Source organism: Oncorhynchus clarkii, chromosome 2 (genome assembly GCF_045791955.1).
Source record: "Oncorhynchus clarkii lewisi isolate Uvic-CL-2024 chromosome 2, UVic_Ocla_1.0, whole genome shotgun sequence".
NCBI classification, from domain to species: Eukaryota; Metazoa; Chordata; class Actinopteri; order Salmoniformes; family Salmonidae; genus Oncorhynchus; species Oncorhynchus clarkii.
The window spans coordinates 58,537,070-58,553,828 of record NC_092148.1 but is presented as its reverse complement, the minus strand read 5'-3'; the positions used below and the strand labels follow the sequence as shown (position 1 = coordinate 58,553,828).

The 16,759-nt window shown below is 43.8% G+C and overlaps 1 protein-coding gene across 2 annotated transcripts in view; it reads right to left on the bottom strand.

Moving 5' to 3' along the window:
* The window catches only part of LOC139370604 (junctophilin 3b), a 43,160-nt gene that overhangs the window by 4,147 nt on the left and 22,254 nt on the right, over positions 1 to 16,759 (bottom strand). Inside the window, exons 3-4 of one of the 2 annotated variants that reach the window (XM_071110195.1) lie at positions 5,788 to 5,912; positions 492 to 1,510 (exon numbers count right to left, since the gene is read on the bottom strand). In XM_071110195.1, the coding sequence (XP_070966296.1) occupies positions 492 to 1,510; positions 5,788 to 5,912 (1,144 nt within the window). The remainder of the gene's footprint in view (positions 1 to 491; positions 1,511 to 5,787; positions 5,913 to 16,759) is intronic. The other variant, XM_071110203.1, reaches the window with a different exon arrangement.

Genomic DNA, 16,759 nt, shown 5'->3' with positions numbered 1-16,759 from the left:
GATTGGCTACTGCTGAAGCAAGGCATAAGCTGTTTCCTAGCAACAGAGCGTGGGGCAGCCAATGCGGGGATGCTTTGTGGAAGGAGCTACTTTGCCAATCTGCTGTTACTAAGGTGCAGTGGGAGATAGCTAGCTGAGGCTGTGGGGATGTGGGAGGCTAGAGTGTCCAACCATAGAGTCTGTGTTGTGTAGAGCACCTGCCTATCAGGGGACTACACCAGGGCCCCGGATGCTCCCACTTACTACTGTACATAGCTACTGTATGAGTTAATTCTGTTATTATGTCTGTACATCGCACAGTAATGATACATTCATAGCTCTTCTATCATTGATTACAGTACAATTGTGTCTGAATGCTGTGTAAATGCAGTTAATATCTGCATGCAAGTGATTACTCATGCGTGTGTGATTTTCTGCATGTGTGCACATGACAAGCAAATTATATGACTAAGTGTGGCTATGAATGTGTGGGTGAGAGGAGGCGTCCTTACCGAGTTTGCTTTGAGCTGGGTTAGTTTCTTGTCGTCGTCGTGTTCTAGTGCAATGGGTGAGGATTTCTGTGGGGGGGAGAGGGTGAGATCCCTGCGCAGAGGCCGAGCCTCCAACTTGTCCCCCTTGCTCAGACTGTCCAGCTTTTGCATTGAGTCTGGGGCCGGTCCCTCCTTTCTCTCTTTGCCCTCCCGCGCTCCTGACGGCCGTGCTGCCTCCCTTTCCCTGCCCTCCCTGGCCTCCCGGGTCTTAGAAGGCCGCTGTCTCTGCAGCGTGTGGGAGCGGGCCTCGCCACTGTGACCATGGTGCTCCTCTCCCAACCCATAAGGCTTCTGGGAGTTGGAGTCCATGGGCTGCAGCGGCCTCATCTCCATCTCGTAGTTGCTCAGCTTCTCCTCATCCTGCTCCAGCAGCCGCGTGTCACCGCTGTGCGTCCGCTGGGACCTCCACGATGCCGACGGGCAGTCCGACCATCGGTCCCTGGAGGCCTTGTGATTGAACGAGCCATGCTCTCGAGACTTGTGATTGGAGGAGGTATGCTTATGGCCGTGGCCGTTGGTGCGGCCCCTGGCCTCGTCCTGGACAGAGGGGGTGGTGGAGCGACTGCTGCCCCTGCTGCCCCCCCTGCTGCCCTCTTTAGAAGAGCGTTTGTCCTCGCTCCAGCTGTTGGCCCTTAGGTACTCCCCTCCTCCACGGCCCTCCATTAGCACCTGGATCTCCTGGCCACCACTGCCCCCTCTCCCACCCCCACCGCCCCCTCCCCCACCGCCACCACCCCCAGCGTCGTCCACAGCACTCTGCCGCAGGAAGCGTGCGTTCTTGGTGCGGTATGGCTTGGAGGTGGTGGGGCTGCAGGGGGGCGAGGAGGGGTGGCTGGCCTCAGGACTAAGGTCAGGGGTCAGGTTGGGGGGTGTGGTGCCCTTTATGTAGAGTTCAGGACTGTCTGGCCCCGTGCCACTGGAGATCACCTCAATGTCGTTCTCACTGGAGTTCTGATGCTTTGGCCTTTGGACCTCTACTCCTGACCAACAGCAAAGAGACACAGGGAGAGAGACAGAGAGAGAGAGACACAGAGAGAGACAGAGACACAGAGAGAGACACACAGAGAGAGAGACACACACAGAGAGTAAGGACAGCATGACACACAACTTTGGGAAAGTCACATTTCAAAACATTGGCATAGTTCCATTTCAAAGTGAATGATTTAGAGTTATTTAGCTATTCTCTGTTTTGCATGCATGTAGTCCAACATCTGCTTTATAGGCGAGACCAACTTACCCTGTGAATGCCATGAACAACTGTACTAATGTCAACCAGATGATGTCAGTATAATGTTAAGGAAGTCAAAGGGAAGTGCATCTGGAAGGAACCATTTCCCCACACATTGACTTTAATTAAATTACCTAATTTCCTTTCCAGAGATGCGTGTAGTTGATATCCCCATTCTATTATGCAATCATGCACACAGCACATAATACCTCTTTAAATTAGACAGACTATTCGTGACCACCCTTGTCTTGTCTGTAGACTAGACTCTGCCTCTTTTAAAGTCAGCAGAACCAGAGTGAGATCGGGAGCTGGTGAAGCATTCTGCTCAGTTACTCTAATCACCCCTCTCTTTCTCTGCATTGCCTACCTTACCTTGTTGTCTCCTAGACATCTGCACCTAGACAGTCACAGCACACAATCTTTATCTTTTGCACCACATCACAGTACACTCATAGAAGAAAAAGACCCTTGAAGAACCTTTTGGGGTTCAAAACGATTGTCACTGTGGGAGAACCTTTTCAATTCTAAAAGTTTCCTTGAGGAACCCCTCTGAAAGGGTTCTTAGAGGAACCCCTCTGAAAAGTTTCAAGCATGAACTTTTTTGTGATCAGAAGATGGGAGGCGTGGCATATTGGCGTGGCTTTCAGATAGTTGTTTTTGGCCACCTGTGAGAGTAAATGTTACACCTATTCATGTGTTCTGTTGTATTGTCATTATAGGTTAAGGTTGTACACTGACAGTTCTGAAGCCTGGATAAAATATGTGGATCTGTTGGGGCGGTATGCAAATTGGAGTGGGTCTAGAGTTTCAGGGAATAATGGTGTTGATGTGAGCCATGACAAGCCTTTCAAAGCACTTCATGGCTACAGACGTGAGTGCTACGGGTTGGTAGTCATTTAAGCAGGATACCTTAGTGTTCTTGGGCACAGGGACTATGGTCGTCTGCTTGAAACATGTTGGTATTACAGACTCGATCAGGGACAGATTGAAAATGTCAGTGAAAACACTTGCCAGTTGGTTAAAAGGTCTTACTCACATCGGCTCACACAGTCGTCTCGAACAACTGATGCTCTCATGCATGCTTCAGTGTTGCTTGCCTCGAAGCGAGCATAGGAGTAATTTAGCTCATCTGGTAAGCTTTTGTCACTGGGCAGCTCGCGGCTGTGCTTCCCTTTGTAGTCTCCAATAGTTTGCAAGCCCTGCCACATGTGACGAGCGTCGGAGCTGGTGTAGTAGAATTCAATCTTAGTCCTGTATTGATGCTTTGCCTGGTAGTTCGTCAGAGGGCATAGAGGGATTTCTTATAAGCGTCCCACTCCTTGAAAGCGGCAGCTCTACCCTTTAACTACAGGATGTTGCCTGTAATCCATGGCTTCTGGTTGGGGTATGTACGTACGGTCACTGTGGGGACGACGTCATCGATGCACTTATTGATGAAGCCAGTGGATGATGTGGTGTACTCCTCAATGCCATCGGAAGAATCCCGGAACATTATCCAGTCTGTGCTAGCAAAACGGATTTAAGTTTCCCTGCATTAAAGTCCCGCTGACACTTGCGCCACCTCTGGATGAGCATTTTATTTTTTATTTTTTTAATAAAAAAAAATAAAAATATATATTTTACCCCTTTTTTGTGGTATCCAATTGTTTTTAGTAATCTACTATCTCTTGTCTCATCACTACAACTCCCGTACGGGCTCGGGAGAGACGAAGGTTGAAAGTCATCCGTCCTCCGATACACAATCCAACCAAGCCGCACTGCTTCTTAACACAGCGCACATCCAACCCGGAAGCCAGCCGCACCAATGTGTCGGAGGAAACGCCATTCACCTGGCAACCTTGGAGTCGCTGGTGCGCGATGAGACAAGGATATCCCTACCGGCCAAACCCTCCCTAACCCGGACGACGCTAGGCCAATTGTGCGTCGCCCCATGGACCTCCCGGTCGCGGCCGGTTACGACAGAGCCTGGGCGCGAACCCAGGGTCTCTGATGGCACAGCTGGCGCTGCAGTACAGCACCCTTAACCACAGTACAGCACCCAGGAGGCCACTGGATGAGCATTTTCTTGTTTGCTTATGGCCTTATACACCTTGTTGAGTGCCGTCTTAGTGCCAGCATCGGTTTGTGGTGGTAAATAGAAAAATATGGATGAAAACTCTCAGGTGAGACTTCCTTAATATTAGATTTTGTGCACCTGCTGTTATTGACAAATAGACACAGACCGCCACCCCTTGTCTTACTGGAGGCAGCTGTTCTATCTTGCCGATGGACAGAAAACCCAGCCAGCTGTATGTTATCCATGTCGTCATTCAGCCACGACTCGGTGAAACATAAGATATTACAGTTTTTAATGTCCCATTGGTAGGATAGTCTTGATCGGAGCTCATCCATTTTATTATCCAATGATTGCACGTTGGCTAATAGGTCTCATGGTAGAGGCGCCCAGACATACGTCCCCGATATCTCTGTCTCTTCTTCATGCGAATGACAGGGATTTAGGCCTTGTTAGGTGTCTGAAGTAAAACATTTGCGTCCGACTCGTTAAAGAAAAAATCTTTGTCCGGTATGAGGTGAGTAATCGCTGTCCTGATATCCAGAAGCTATTTTCGGTCATAAGAGACGGTGGCAGGAACATTATGCACAAAATAAGTTTAAAATAATGCGAAAAAACACACACAATAGCACAATTGGATAGGAACCCATAAAACAGCAGCCATCTCCTCCGCCGCCATCTTTAAGCATGTTTCTTGGCTCTCCGTCACCAGAAGAGCCCCTCGATCTTCGCTCCTGACACTCCCCTGAGGTAGTGGCAACGAGGAACGTGATGACGACACACTCGTCACTCACAGGCTGGGGCGTAGGTCACGAGGGGAAGCCAATAAATGGAGTGTGGAACCCACAACTCTGCATTGTTCACATAAATGACCTTGAATTGCTGACAGTGCTTCTCTCTCTGAGACACTTTTGACCCTCCCTTCAGAATTGTCACATCTTGATCAGAACGGCATTTGCTCCCGTCACTTACACAGTCAGGATTATTCTGTGGCACAGAGTACACCTACTGTCACTTTTTGACACTCAACATGTCTGTCTCCGACAGATGTGCGTGATTGGTTCTTCGAGCTTCTGAGATTCTGGTGAATCCCTCTTGTGAGATATCTCACTCATAATATCAGTGAACCGGGGTTATGCAGTATAGTAACCTTACGATTTCTTCGCCCATAGCAGCTTGTTGAAATGAACTATTTTTCAGAGCGGTTGGGACAATCTGCTGCCATGGCTCTGAGGATAAACCCAGCCTTATAGGGAATCTGTGACTGTGATTCTTTATAATGTCATGACATTAAAAACTGCTATCAAGGTATCGTCAGGTACGTGGACAAAAAAAAAACATGCTAGGGACAGTATATGTCAGAAAGTGTGTGTGTATGATTGTGTGTGTTTGTTTGTGTGTGTGTGTCAGTCAGCCTGCCTTGCGTGGGCTTGTTGGAAAGGTCAATGTTGACCTCCCTCCAGCTTTCTGTTGCTGCCTCCATCACTCATGGCCTGCACTGCACTGTGGGTAACCGGTCCCATTGGGCCCAAGCACATACTCTACAGCAACCACACGCCTGACACTGACACCTGATTTACTTTGTCATTGTCTCCTATCGATCTCCATTAGTTACATGTTCCTCTCCATTAGTTACATGTTCCTCTCTCCATTAGTTACATGTTCCTCTCTCCATTAGTTACATGTTCCTCTCTCCATTAGTTACATGTTCCTCTCTCCATTAGTTACATGTTCAGGAGACATATGTGACAATGAGGTGGTTGCCTCCCTTTGATACGGTATTTTCTCTCAGCATTTCAAGTTGATAACATAAAGTGACGCACTATTTGACGTCAAATAGACTAATAGAATTAGTGCATTGGCATTTGTGGTTATGAAAAGACGACTGTGTGTCTTCAAAACTGGTGCTTCTGGTGTATTGTATTGATGGTTGCCATGGGGATGGTGATCCTGGCAGTGAGTGGTGGCACACTCACCGTTTTCGCGGTGCTGGAAGGAGGGGGAGAACCCTTTGGCGGTGACCCTGGCGAGGCGACACTCCTCCTGGGCCTTCTGGCTGGCTCCCATGGCCGCCTCCGCCTTTCCCCGTGCATGGGCCGTCCTAGGGGGGAGGGGGGTAATAATCATATTAATAAAAAAATTGAAATAAATTCAAGACAGCAACTAAACGGGGCATGTTGATATGACTGACTGTGATTGTACTGTAAGTGCATTGGAAAGTACAGCTTTTTTGTTGTGCTTAAAATATAATAGATGGCCAATTTCCCTTTTCCTAAGAGCCACTCTGTTTGAGGTCAGGCCCTCTAAGTAGTAAGAGGCTGACCAGCTGGGATAGCCTAATAAATAATGCACCTGCAGAAACAATGAGCCCACCCTGTATTCCCAGACATAATCACTGTCTCCTCTGTGTTTTCATCTGGCTGCTCTCTCATTGATCTCTGCCATATTCGTTACCTACCTTCAATCCCACGTTAGACTCAGATTCCTCTCTGCAGTCTGGTGAGGTAGCCTACTGAGTGTACAGTACATACGATGACAGACAGACAGCCCCAGGCTTTCATCTTTCTCTGTCATGCTACTGTGGTCTTATAAAAGAATAGAGGCCTGATGATAATGTGCACTTACAATCCCTTCAAATGGATAGTTCTGTTTAAGCTCGCATGACATAATGCCGACATGAAGGCGTTTTGCTTTTACCATTCTTCCTAGTCTCTCTCTCGCTCTGTGTCTCTCTGTCTCTGTCTCTCTCTGTCTCTCTCTCTCTCTCCACCCTCTATTCAGTCTCTTTCCTTTTCTATTTCCCTCTCTCCTCCTTGTTTGTGCAGGAACTGTCTTGGTGCAGTATTGCATGTCGATGGTTATTGATTTTTTTTTGCCTCTCTGTTTCTTTTTGCTTCTGGCTCTCTTCACCCTGGCAATAGAGCCATGCCGGACATGTCAGAGAACTCACAGCACTGTGTGTATCTGTGTCTGTGTCTGTGTCTGTGTGTGTGTGTGTGTGTGAGCGAGAGAGATATTGTATGAGTTATAGCATGACTAATAGTCTGTACATTTTTCTGTTTATTAGGTTTAGTTAGCCATGTGTCGAAAGTGTTGGCTGGCTTGGTGTGTTTGGTAGGGACACATTAGTGGGTGTTGGAGAGGGGTGTGGTCAGGATGGGGGTGAGGAGGCAGCTGAGGTGAGATAGAGCTCCATTTCCTGCTCTACACTGGGAACTAGCCCTCTCCTGGACCGTTGTCCTAGCAACTGCAGGAACGAAATATTGAGAAATAGCGAGAGAGACAAAGGGAGAGAGAGCGAGAGAGAGAGAATGAGAGAGAAAGGGAGGATAGGTGAGGGAGGAGGGAGGGAGGATAGGAATCTTCCATTCAGTGTTACTGTGCCCCAGAGCACTGCATGAGTTCATTTAGAGTTTCATGATTCAGACATAATGCAGTGATCATTGCTCTCTCAATTCAATTCAATTTCAATGTCAATGTAAGGGCTTTATTGGCATGGGAACCCTATGTTTAGAAATAGATAATAAACAAAAGTGAAATAAAAAATAAAAATTAAACAGTAAACATTACACTTAGAAAAGTTCCAAAAGAATAAAGACATTTCAAATGTCATATTATGTATATATACAGTGTTGTAATGATGTGAAAATAGTTAAAGTACGAAAGGGAAAATAAATAAACATAAATATAAATTGTATTTACAGTGGTATTTGTTCTTCACTGGTTGCCCTTTTCTTGTGGCAACAGGTCACAAATCTTGCTGCTGTGATGGCACACCTTGGTATTTCACCAAACAAAAATGGGAGTTTATCAAATTTGGATTTGTTTTCAAATTCTTTGTGGGTCTGTGCAATCAGAAGGAAATATGTGTCTCTAATATGGTCATACATTTGGCAGGAGGTTTCCACCTAATTTTGTGGGCAGTGTGCACATAGCCTGTCTCGTCTTGAGAGCCAGGTCTGCCTTCGGTGGCCTTTCTCAATAGGAAGGCTATGCTCACCTCATCTGTACATAGCCAAAGATTTCCTTAATTTTGGGTCAGTCAAAGTGGTCAGGTAATCTGCCACTGTGTACTCGCTGTTTAGGGCCCAATAGCATTCTAGTTTGCTCTGTTTTGTGGTAAATTCTTTCCAATGTGTCAAGTAATTATCTTTTTGATTTGGTTGGGTCTAATTGTCTTGCTGTCGTGGGGCTCTGTGGAGTTCTCAAATTCGAATTCAGATTTCTTTAGTGACATGAAATACAATTTGTAGATATTGCCAAAGCAGTATAGTGGTACAGTATTTCAGTAAATACAGTACAATGCAATGAGGTTACAGTTAATTTCACTAGTAATAATAATAATAGTACATATAATCATGTATACAGTTACAACACTACTGCTGTTGTATTGTGTAATCGTCGGTCGATACATTTAATTAAAGAAAACTAAGATTATAAAAAGAAAGGTTAATAAATAACTAAATGTACACGGATGATGGTTACATTATGTATTACCTGTAAATTATATACAATGTACATACTTTAGGGAATTAATGGTAATGGGATTAGGGTTCTCTCTCTCACACACACACACACACACAGTAGGGATGGCGTGTAAGGCAAATATTGATCTGATCTATATTTACTGTGGTACTGGGTTGGGGTGTACTGATTTTCTGTCTATTTACAGTGTATTTGGAAAGTATTCAGACTCCTTTACTTTTTCCACATTTTGTTACGTTACAGCCGTATTCTAAAAATGATTAAATAGTTCTTTCCCCTCATCAATCTACACACAATACCCCATAACGACAAAGCAAAAGCAGGTTTTTAGAAATGTTTGCACATTTACAAAAAGATATATTAAAAAAATATCACATTTACAAAAGTATTCAGACCCTTTACTCAGTACTTTGTTGAAGCACCTTTGGCAGCGATTATAGTCTTGAGTCTTCTTGGGTATGACACGACGAGTTTGGCACACCTGTATTTGGGGAGTTTCTCCCATTCTTCTCTACAGATCCTCTCAAGCTCTGTCAGGTTGGATGGGGAGCGTCACTGCACAGCTATTTTCAGGTCTCTCCAGAGATGTTCGATCAGGTTCAAATCCGGGCTCTGGCTTGGCCACTCAAGAACATTCAGAGACTTGTCCACGAAGCCACTCCTGCGTTGTCTTGGCGTGTGCTTAGGGTCATTGTTCTGTTTGAAGGTGAACCTTCGCCCCAGTCTGAGGTCCTGAGAGCTCCAGAGCAGGTTTTCATCTCTTTACCAGTGGAGGCTCCTCAGAGGAGGAAGGGGAGGACCATCCTCCTCAGTGAAATTTCATAAAAAGAAAAAGTGAAACACTAAAAAAGGTTTTGATAAAACTATACTAAATATATTCATATGTCACCAAATAATTGATTAAAACAAACTGTTTTGTAATGAATGTCTATACTAACTTCAACAGCACTCTTTGGGGAAGCACCATGGTGTAGCCAGAGGACAGCTAGCTTCTGTCCTCCTCTGGGTACATTGACTTCAATACAAAACCTGGGAGGCTCGTAGGCCTCATCCCCTTCCAAAGACTACAGTACCAGTCAAAAGTTTGGACACACCTAATTATTCATGGGTTTTTCTTTATTTTTACTTTATTTATTTTTTACTAAAACTATGAAATAACACATGGAATCAATCATGTAGTAACCAAAAAAGTGTTAAACAAATCAAAATCTATTTTATATTTGAGATTCATCAAAGTAGCCACCCTTTGCCTTGGTGACAGCTTTGCACACTCTTGGCATTCTCTCAACCAGCTTCATGAGGTAGTCACCTGGAATGCATTTCAATTAATAGGTGTGCCTTGTTAAAAGTTCATTTGTGGAAATTCTTTCCTTCTTAATGCGTTTGAGCCAATCAATTGTGTTGTGACAAGGCAGGGGTGGTATATATTTGGTAAAATACCAAGTCCATATGATGGCAAGAACAGCTCAAATAAGCAAAGAGAAACAACATCACTACTTCAAGACATGAAGGTCAATACGGAACATTTCAAGAACTTTGAAAGATTCTTCAAGTGCAGTCGGAAAAACCATCAAGCGCTATGATGAAACTGGCTCTCATGAGGAACGCCACAGGAAAGGAAGACCCAGAGTTACCTCTGCTGCAGAGGATAAGTTAATTAGAGTTATCAGCCTCAGAAACTGAATCCCAAATAAATGCTTCAGAGTTCAAGTAACAGACATATCTCAACATCAACTGTTCAGAGGAGACTGCGTGAATCAGGCCTTCATTGTCAAATTGCTGCAAAGAAACCACTACGAAAGGACACCAATAAGAAGAAGAGACTTGCTTGGGACAAGAAACATGAGCAATGAACATTAGACCGGTGGAAATCTGTCCTTTGGTCTGATGAGTCCAAATGTGATGAGTCCAAGTTGAGAGAATGCTAAAAGTGTGAAAAACTGTCATCAAGGCAAAGGGTGGCTGCTTTGAAGAATCAAAAATATTGTCACGTCTACTCCCACTCCTCCCCTCCAGCATTCGGTTTACTAACCACCGGCCCTGGCAACCATCATTACGCACACCTGTGTCACATCATGAGACACACCTGGACTCCATCACTTCACTGATTACCTCCCCTATATCTGTCACTTCCTTAGTTCCATTCCCCAGGCAGGATTGACTATGTGTTTCATGTCTATATGCTACTTGTGGTTCTTGTATTGGTCTATGTTCTGTTCATTATTTAACTGCACTTGCTTTCCAACTTCCAGTGTATACGTTACAAATATAAAGTACATTTTGATTTGTTTAACACTTTTTTGGATACTACACAATTCCATGTGTTATTTCATACTTTTGATGTCTTTACTATTATTCTACAATGTATAAAATAGTAAAAATAAAGCAAAACCCTTGAATGAGTAGGTGTGTCCAAACTTTTGACTGGTACTCTACATGGTAATTATAACCACTTCCAGAGGACGACCTCCAACCAATCAATGCTTATGCAGTGTGAACTAACATGTCGTCCATCCAATCATAGGATTAGGATCAGAGAATGAACCTAGTATGTTGTATTGGGGTTGTGCCACAGATCATTATGGGGGGGGGTTCTATGTGTTGAGAAGCTTGGTGAGTGGGGGAAATGATTGGTTAGTGGATAGTGATAGTTGAGCATTTTTGGGATATTATTAAATTCAAATTAGTTTCTTGAAATTACAGGAGACAGTGGAGGTAGATTATAAATAGTTTTCTTGGTTTTAGAACTTTATTTTTGTGTCCAGTTAGTGCAATTTATTTCAATTTGCCTTGCTAACTTCAGTAGCAAGAAGCAGTAGCTACCAGCTCGAGTGTGCAGTTTTCACCACCAACACTACTACAAATGTTGTTGAAGAACCCCTTTCATTCTCAGGGGTACACAGTAAAGGTGTGAATTAAAACCGAGGGTCGACCTCTGTGTAACCATGTGCCCTGAGAGTCGGGATCTAGTCGCATCTAAATACAAAACAAGAACCACAAACAGCGCACAGACATGACACTGGAACAGAAACAATGATGACTGAGGAAGAAACCAAAGGGATTGACATATAAAGGGCAGGTAATCAAGGAGGTGATGGAGTCCAGGTGAGTGTCATTATGCGCGTAACGATGGTGACAGGTGTGCGCCATAACGAGCAGCCTGGTGACCTAGAGGCCGAAGAGGGAGCACACGTGACGCCTGAGATTAGTTTCATGAAGAGGGATGAAAAGGTGAGGGCATTTAATACCAATTGGTATCAAATGTATAGCTGGTTAACAGGGCGCCTTTCATCAAGCCGCCTGTATTGCTGGCCTTGCCTGCTTTCTGGAAAGTCTGAGCCTTGGGTGAAAGATTGGTACAGTGACCTGAAGAACACAGATTGTTCAGCTAATCTGCAAAACAAAAGCAGGGAGCATACAGTGAGGGGGAAAAGTATTTGATCCCCTGCTGATTTTGTACGTTTGCCCATTGACAAAGAAATTATCCGTCTATAATTTTAATGGTAGGTGTATTTGAACAGTGAGAAACAGAATAACAAAAAAATCCAGGAAAACACATGTCAAAAATGTTAATGATTTGCATTTTAATGAGGAAAATAAGTATTTGACCCCTCTGCAAAACATGACTTAGTACTTGGTGGCAAAACCCTTGGTGGCAATCACAGAGGTCAGACGTTTCTTGTAGTTGGCCACCAGGTTTGCACACATCTCAGGAGGGATTTTGTCCCACTCCTTTTTGCAGATCTTTTCCAAGTCATTAAGGTTTCGAGGCTGACGTTTGGCAACTCGAACCTTCAGCTCCCTCCACAGATTCCCCATGGGTTTAAGGTCTGGAGACTGGCTAGACCACTCAAGGACCTTAATGTGCTTCTTCTTGAGCTAATCCTCGTGGAGTTGCAATGATAATGGGAACAGTGAGGAATCAGCCCCTGCCATTCAAGTCTCAATTGTCTCAAGGCTTAAAATTCCTTCTTTAACCTGTCTCCTCCCCTTAATCTATACTGATTGAAGTTGATTTTCACATCAATAAGGGATCATAGCTTTCACCTGGATTCACTTGGTCATGGAAAGAGCAGGTGTTCATAATTTGTTTTACACTCAGTGGATTTGTGTTGAGAAAAGCTGCTGTTACTGTAAAAGGGGCCATGCTTACAATCTTCAATAACCTAGAATGGCCTGACTAAGGCATAGCGAAGACACGGCAAGGCGTGAGAGGCTCCATCCCAAATAGCACCCTATTCCCTATATAGTACATTAAGTTTCACCAGAGCCCCATGGTGAAATTGGTGCCATTTGGAACACAAAGAGTCTCACTAATCCTCAGGATGACACATGTAAGCTGCCTCTTTTTAATAAGTTGCATCAAGATGGACTTAAGCGGAGCCAGAGATGATTCATGCTTGTTTCCGGTATCAGTGCCTCATCAGCAGCACATGTGTGTAGGACAGGATTCTGTTTTAAACATGACCTACAAGACACAGGGACTCTGATAAGCTTATTTAACACATCTAACGAACATCTGTTTCTGTCTACTGTTACTTTGGTCTCCCTTTGCCCCTGTTTGTGAGTGTTTGTTTGTGTGTGTGTGTGTGTGTGTGAGGGAGAATTTGTTGTTGTCCAAAATATTGTCTATATTGTCTATATTATTCTTTGACTATGCATTAGTGCTTGGTATCTTACCTCTTACAGTAACCTTTGTCTTGGTGTTCTACCAGGAAAATACCTTCCCTCTCATAATATCTGGGTTAGCCTGAGTACTGCATGCACCAGAGAATTGTTCTACAGGCAATTCCAATTTTTAGCATAGAATGGCTGAGGTCAAGCTCTCTTCTCACACACTGTTCCTCGAAATGTGCTCCCCTGTCCTCTCTTCTCACAGACAGACAGACATATGCTCCCGACGTTCTCCTTACTGTATTTAGCACAGCTGCAAAGTAAAGCAGTGACTGCTATTGTTCCTGTATACAACATAAAAACATTTATCTGTCCTTCCCCAGACAACTGCACAAAAAATGCTGGGCTGTATGGGTCTTATTTGGGGTTCCTACTGAACCTTCATACAGCTCTGAGCTCATTATTTTACCCCAGTTTTTCTCCTCTCCTCTCCCTCCAGTCAATCTCCTGCTGTAGTGAGGACCTACAGTGCCTTTGGAAAGTATTCTGACCCTTTTACTTTTTCCACATTTTGTTACGTTACAGCCTTATTCTAAAATGGATAAAATAAATATTTTTCCTCCTCAATCTAGACACATTAATCCTTAATGACAAAGCGAAAGGTTACAGTACCAGTCATAACTTTGGACACACCGTTCTTTTTCTTTTTTTTGACTATATTCTACATTGTAGAATAAAAGTGAAGACATCAAAGCTCTGAAATAACATATGGAATCATGTAGTAAGCAAAAAAAAGTGTAAAAACAAATCTAAATATATTTTATATTTGAGATTCTTCAAAGCAGCCACCCTTTGCCTTGATGACAGCTCTGCACACTCAACCAGCTGCTTGATGGTTTTTGTGACTGCACTTGAAAAAACTTTAAATGTTCTTGAAATCTTCCATATTGACTGACCTTCATGTCTTAAATTCATGATGGACTGTTGTTTATCTTTGCTTATTTGAGCTGTTCTTTACCTTATAGGACTATCTTCTGTATACCACCCCTATCTTGTCACAACACAACTGATTGGCTCAAACACATTAAGAAGGAAAGAAATTCCACAAATGAGCTTTTAACAAGGCACACCTGTTCATTGAAATGCATTCCAGGTGAGAACGCCATATGTCTTATTTCATAGTTTTGATGTCTTCACTATTACATTAAAATTATTATTTTACTATTATTATTAAAATTGGAAAAATAAAGAAAAAAACATTGAATGAGGTGTGTCCAAACCTTTGACTGGAACTGTATAAAAAAATAAGAAACAGAAATACCTTATGTACATAAGTATTCAGACCCTTTACTATGAGACTCAAAACTGAGCTCAGGTACATCCTGTTTCCATTGATCATCCTTGAGATATTTCTACAACTTGGAGTCCACCTGTGGTAAATTCAATTGATTGGACATGATTTGGAAAGGCAAACACCTGTCTATATAAGGTCCCACAGTTGACAGTGCATGTCAGAGATAAAAACCAAGCCATAAGGTCGAAGGAATTGTCCGTAGAGCTCAGAGACAGGAATGTGTCCAGGCACAGATCTGGGGAAGGACACCAAAACAATTCTGCAGCATTGAAGTTCCCCAAGAACACAGTGGCCTCCATCATTCTTAAACGGAAGAAGTTTGGAACCACCAAGACTCTTCCTAGAGCCGGCTGCCCGGGCCAAACTGAGCAATCGGGGGAGAAGAGACTTGGTCAGGGAGGTGACCAAGAACCCGATGGTCACTCTAGAGTTCCTCTGTTGAGATGGAAGAACCTTCCAGAAGGACAACCATCTCTGCAGCACTCCACCAATCAGGCCTGTATGGTAGAGTGGCCAGACAGAAGCCACTCCTCGGTAAAAGACACATGACAGCCCGCTTGGAGTTTGCCAAAAGGCACCTAAAGGACTCTCAGACCATGAGAAATAAGATTCTGGTGTGATGAAACCAAGAATGAACTCAGAACAAAGTACTCTTTGGCCTGAATGCTAAGCGTCACGTCTGGATGAAACCTGGCACCATCCCTACAGTGAAGCATGGTGGTGGCAGCATCATGCTGTGGGGATGCCATTTAAGAATAAAGCTGTAACGTAAAAAAATGTGGAAAAAGTCAAGGGGTCTGAATGCTTACCAAATGCACTGTAGATACGTACTTAGTGTGTGCCCTGTGTAGATACTTAGCTGTAGTCAGTGATACTTAGCTGTAGTCAGTGTGCCCTGTGTAGATACTTAGCTATAGTCAGTGTGCCCTGTGTAGATACTTAGCTGTAGTCAGTGTGCCTTATGTAGATACTTAGCTGTAGTCAGTGTGCCATGTGTAGATACTTAGCTGTAGTCAGTGATACTTAGCTGTAGTCAGTGTGCCTTACGTAGATACTTAGAAAGTATTTATACCCCTTGACTTATTCCACATTTTGTTGTGTTACAGCCTGAATTCAAAATTGATTAAGTATATTTTTTATTCGGACACACAACAAAATGTGAAAAAGTCAAGGGGTATGAATACTTTCTGAAGGCACTGTAAGTATGTGTACAAACACAGACACGAAAACACAAAAGTGGTAAAGACTTTGGAGCTCTTGGAAGAGTGTGCTGGGTATGACTGTTGTAAGCATGGATGTTTGAACATTTGTTGGCTGCAAATTGTGTGTGTGTGTGCGTGTGTGTGTGTGCGTGGGCCAGCCTCCAGTTCAGCCTTCCTGGTCTCTTTCCGGCTGTCCGCCAACACTGTTGGCATAATGCGGAAATCGCTCCCTCCCCTCCCTCTTCTCTCTCTCGCTTGCTTTCTCTCGCTCTTCCTCTCATAATGCCTTTCTCACACATCCCTCTAAGAGTAGGCCAGGCCTCCATGGCCCAACACATCCCTCTAAGAGTAGGCCAGGCCTCCATAGCCCAACACATCCCTCTAGGAGTAGGCCAGGCCTACATGGCCCACACATCCCTCTAGGAGTAGGCCAGGCCTACATGGCCCACACATCCCTCCAGGAGTAGCTCAGGCCTCCATGGCCCAACACAGGAGTAGAGAACTAAATGAATAAACAGGCAGATCACACACAGATATTCTGTTATGAAAGCTTATGGCCTAGTTACACTTTCTATTTATCTCCCTCTGTCAACCACACACAAACACTGACAAACAGACAGACAGGCAGGCAAGTACACACACATTATTTATCTATCTCTCTGCATTGTTAGGAAGGACCCGTATGTACGTTTTTCACTGTTAGTCTACACCTGTTGTTTACGAAGCACGTGACAAATATCATTCGATTTGATTTGACATACACACGTACATACAAACAAATGCACACATGGTTTGAAAGAGGGATGCACTGTTTATATAGCCATGACACCATTCACATTTCCATATCCATGTATGATCTCCAAGAGCAACCATCTATGTAGTCCAACCCTCGTTTATCACTAAATAAATACTTCCTGAAGATATTTACTTCAAAAGAAACACAATGTGATATATACCGCAATGTTACCATAGTCTGTTATTCTGAAAAAAAGTATAAATGCAACATGCAGCAATTCAAAGATTTTACTGAGTTCCAGTTCATATAAGGAAATCAGTCAATAGAAATGAATTCATTAGGCCCTAATCTGTGGATTTCACATGACTGGGAATACAGATCTGCATCTGTTGGTCACAGATACCTTAAAAAAAAAGGTAGGGGCGTGGATCAGAAAACCAGTCAGTATCTGGTGTCACCACCATTTGCCTCATGCAGTGCAACACATCTCCTTCGCATGTAGTTGATCAGGCTGTTCATTGTGGCCTGTAGAATGTTGTCCCACTCCTCTTCAATGG